At 60.6% G+C, this 3,940-nt stretch overlaps 1 protein-coding gene across 1 annotated transcript; it reads right to left on the bottom strand.

Annotated features, from left to right (window-relative positions):
- Window positions 1-351: 351 nt before the first annotated feature.
- On the bottom strand, window positions 352-3,190 carry LOC121444606 (actin, cytoplasmic 2). The gene is made up of 6 exons (XM_041646463.1): window positions 3,079-3,190; window positions 2,607-2,735; window positions 2,280-2,519; window positions 1,550-1,988; window positions 1,288-1,469; window positions 352-1,193 (listed from the first exon to the last, which is right to left on the bottom strand). Exons 2-6 carry the CDS (start codon window positions 2,727-2,729, stop codon window positions 1,050-1,052), a joined length of 1,128 nt encoding a protein of 375 aa, XP_041502397.1. The 5' UTR covers window positions 2,730-2,735; window positions 3,079-3,190; the 3' UTR covers window positions 352-1,049.
- Window positions 3,191-3,940: the final 750 nt, after the last annotated feature.

A 3,940-nucleotide genomic window follows, 5' to 3' on the forward strand; every position in this document is an offset into this window, starting at 1 on the left:
TTCCATTGCAGGCTTTAAAAATCTTTGCTCCAGTTGGAAAGCTATCGGGCTTAGCTCACTCCTGCCATTGGCTGTCAGGGTGAATGCTATGAACACTGAGCAACTCTAGGGAGGACAGTGGGAGCCCTAGACACATTTTCACGGAGGATCTGACAGCCATGGGCAAGGGCTGGTCGTCTGCTCTTCCGGCAGCAACCCTAGTGAGCAGGCCTTCCATTGACACCTAGTCCAAGTCTCACCCTTCCATCACTGAGCAGCCAGGCTGTTAATTTCCAACAGCATTTCCTCCACCACCCACAGCCCTCAGCCCTCCACCCGCTACCCCACGGCCCTTTCCAACAGGAGGACAAGGATGGTTACTGCAGCACTTTTATTTTTCTTTACACAATGACATGTTGCTGGGGCCTAATGTTCTCACTGAACAGTAGAAAACCAAAATTTGTCATTTCTTAAATTGAGTACAAAAAACCTTACATAAATTAAAAGAATGAATACATTTACAGGTGTCAATGCAAACGTTCCCAACTCAAGGCAAGTAACAACCCACGCGGTCAGGAGGGAAAACACCAGAACTGGGTCCTAAGGCTCGGACTTTCCCACCCTGTTAGACCGGCAAGACGGAAGTGGTAACTGGTTCAGGAACCCTTGCCAGCCTCGAGAAATCCTGGAAGTCAGCAGTCAGCTAATACCCTGCACAGATCACTGCACGGTGCTCACACATCCACCAGGCTGGAGATTTCTCGTCCACAGCATGCTCTCGCTCTCCCCAGCCACCTAGTGACCAAGCCACATGACTAAGGACTAAATCAAGATATGCACAGGGCATTAAACATATACCAAGGGAACAGTTAACTTGAATACAAGGTCAAAAATCAGCAACAAGTTCTACAATCCAGTGCTGATATTGGATACAAGCTTCAAGGACAAATTTCTTTTCAAAGGCTTATTCCAGTTTCATGAGGCTAGCATGAGGTGTGTACATTTGCCAGGGCAAATTGATACTTCAGAATCAGCTCATGCAGCAGATGCCTGGCACCTGCTCAGTCCATCTAGAAGCATTTGCGGTGGACGATGGAGGGGCCCGACTCGTCGTACTCCTGCTTGCTGATCCACATCTGCTGGAAGGTGGAAAGGGAGGCCAGGATGGAGCCGCCGATCCAGACAGAGTACTTGCGCTCAGGGGGAGCGATGATCTGCAGAGGAAACACAATGGGTGAGGACCTGTCTCTGGGTTCCACCTCCACCCACAGGGGCTGGGCCAGCTCAGGGGGTGTAGCAGCTGCTTACCTTGATCTTCATCGTGCTGGGAGCCAGGGCTGTGATCTCCTTCTGCATCCTGTCGGCAATGCCTGGGTACATGGTAGTACCACCGGACAACACCGTGTTGGCGTACAGGTCCTTGCGGATGTCCACGTCGCACTTCATGATGGAGTTGAAGGTGGTCTCGTGGATGCCACAGGACTCCATGCCTAGGGGACAGAGCTTGTTTAGCAACTAACTTCTGTGTGGTCCATGCCCTTAGCTCCTGCACCATGCTCGGGACACCTACCCAGGAAGGAAGGCTGGAAAAGAGCCTCTGGACACCGGAACCGCTCATTGCCGATGGTGATCACCTGCCCGTCAGGCAGCTCATAGCTCTTCTCCAAGGAAGAGGATGATGCAGCAGTGGCCATTTCCTGCTCAAAATCCAGGGCGACGTAGCACAGCTTCTCCTTAATGTCACGCACGATTTCCCGCTCAGCCGTGGTGGTGAAGCTGTAGCCCCGCTCAGTAAGGATCTTCATGAGGTAGTCTGTCAGGTCCCGGCCAGCCAGGTCCAGACGCAAGATGGCGTGGGGAAGGGCGTAGCCCTCGTAGATGGGCACTGTGTGTGTGACCCCGTCACCAGAGTCCATGACAATGCCAGTGGTGCGCCCAGACGCATACAGGGACAGCACCGCCTGAATGGCCACGTACATGGCTGGAGTGTTGAAGGTTTCAAACATTATCTGGAGGAACAAAGAACAGCTCAGTGAGTGGCAGTGGCAGAGACCCAAAGCTACCCACACCCACACTCCACATGCCGCATGCCACAAATGTGATGTGAAGGAAAAAAAAAAAAGGAACAGAACACAGGCAGAAACACAAACAGAAACCTGGAGGCCTCAGGGAGGAAATGCCAGGAGAGGAGGAACAGAACCCTGGAAACACCAAAGAAACACTTGAATGTCAGGAAATGAGGCAGAACAGAAAATGGCTCGTCAGACGCAAGGACAGCACAGGCCTGGGTCGAGGCGTACCTGCGTCATCTTCTCTCTGTTCGCTTTGGGGTTCAGGGGGGCCTCGGTCAGAAGCACCGGGTGCTCCTCAGGGGCCACACGCAGCTCGTTGTAGAAGGTGTGATGCCAGATCTTCTCCATGTCGTCCCAGTTGGTGACGATGCCGTGCTCGATGGGGTACTTCAGGGTCAGGATTCCTCTCTTGCTCTGGGCCTCGTCACCCACGTACGAGTCCTTCTGGCCCATGCCCACCATGACGCCCTGCCAGAAGAAAGGCGGTCACGCGTGCCCCACCCGCCGCGCACCTGGGGCCCAGGGCGGACTCCGGGAGGTCGCCTCGGCACTCACCTGGTGTCGGGGGCGCCCGACGATGGAGGGGAACACGGCCCTGGGGGCGTCGTCGCCAGCAAAGCCAGCTTTGCACATGCCGGAGCCATTGTCAATGACGAGCGCGGCGATTTCTTCTTCCATGGCGATCTGCACGGAGATACCACGGCGTCAGCGCAGCCCTCCCCGCGCTCCGAGACCCAGCCCGGGAGGGGCGCCGCTCCCTCCCCACCACCCACCCAACTCCCGGGCCCGCGTAACCGTCGAAAACCGGCGGCCCCCCGGTTCGGCCGCGGCGCCGAGGGGCTGCGCACTGCGGCGGGCCCCGCCCTGCCCCCAGCGGGAGCTGGAGCCGCGGATGCGGACCTCGGTCGGTCCACCGGCCGCCAGGGCCCTGCGCTCCGTGGAGGCGCGGGAGAGTATCCCGGGGGTCGAGCGGGCCACGGAGGGGCACTGGGCCCGGCTGCGAGCGCGAGGGGCGCGGGCCGCTTACCAGCGAATGCCGGGGAGACGGAGCAGCGGGAAGACAAGCAGCGCAAACCGGCGGCGGAGTGTGAGACCGACTGTGGCCTCCCCCGCCGCTATTTAAGCGGGAGCGGGCCGCGCGCGCCGGCGGAGGCGCGCGCGGCCCCAGAACATGTCCATATATGGCGATCTTTCCAAAAGCCGGGCGCCTATTGGCTCGCCCGCCAGGGACACGTGGGGCCCGGGGCCCGCCCGCCCCTAGCCCGCGCCTCCGCCAACCGCCCCGCCCGCGCCGCCCCCGCGTGCTCGAGACCCGGACGCGGGCCTGGCCTGCGGGGGTCGCGGTCGAGTGGCGTGCGGGCGATCGGCCCTGCCCTGCCCCGGTACTGCAGCAGGGAGGGCCCGGGCTGCGCCCCGAAACTGCCAGGCCCCAGGGGGCCGTGCCCCGACCTGGGGTGAGTCCCGTGGCCCCCGCCCGCCCGCCCGTCTGTGAATTCTGCACCCCGCACACCCCCGGGCGCTTTCCCTACAGGCTCGGGGCAGATCTGGGCCTCGGCAGCTGCTGCCTGGCTGGGGAGGGGCCGTCAGGGTCCCTGGGGGTCCGGGGAGCGGCCATCGCTTCGCGATCACGTGGGAGGGGGGTCCCCAGCTCTTGCATGCCGGCCACGTCCGCGTAGGCCCCTGCACCGGAGGAGGGTCGTCCCCCACGCAGGCCGGGACCGGTTATCACCAGACATCCCTGTCCACGGAGGGCTGGGGTGGGGGGGCCTGTGTCGTGCTGGTCTCCCGAGGACGTGGCAGGGAAACTGAGGCAAGGGAGGACTTCTGACTTTCAGAACGGTCCAGCCCCGCCCCCCGTCTCGGGCAAGCTGGGCGAGACGTCTCTGCAT

This window comes from Microtus oregoni, unplaced genomic scaffold, assembly GCF_018167655.1.
Source record: "Microtus oregoni isolate MIOR12 unplaced genomic scaffold, Mior012 000134F_ref0000037, whole genome shotgun sequence".
In the NCBI taxonomy this organism is placed as follows: Eukaryota; Metazoa; Chordata; class Mammalia; order Rodentia; family Cricetidae; genus Microtus; species Microtus oregoni.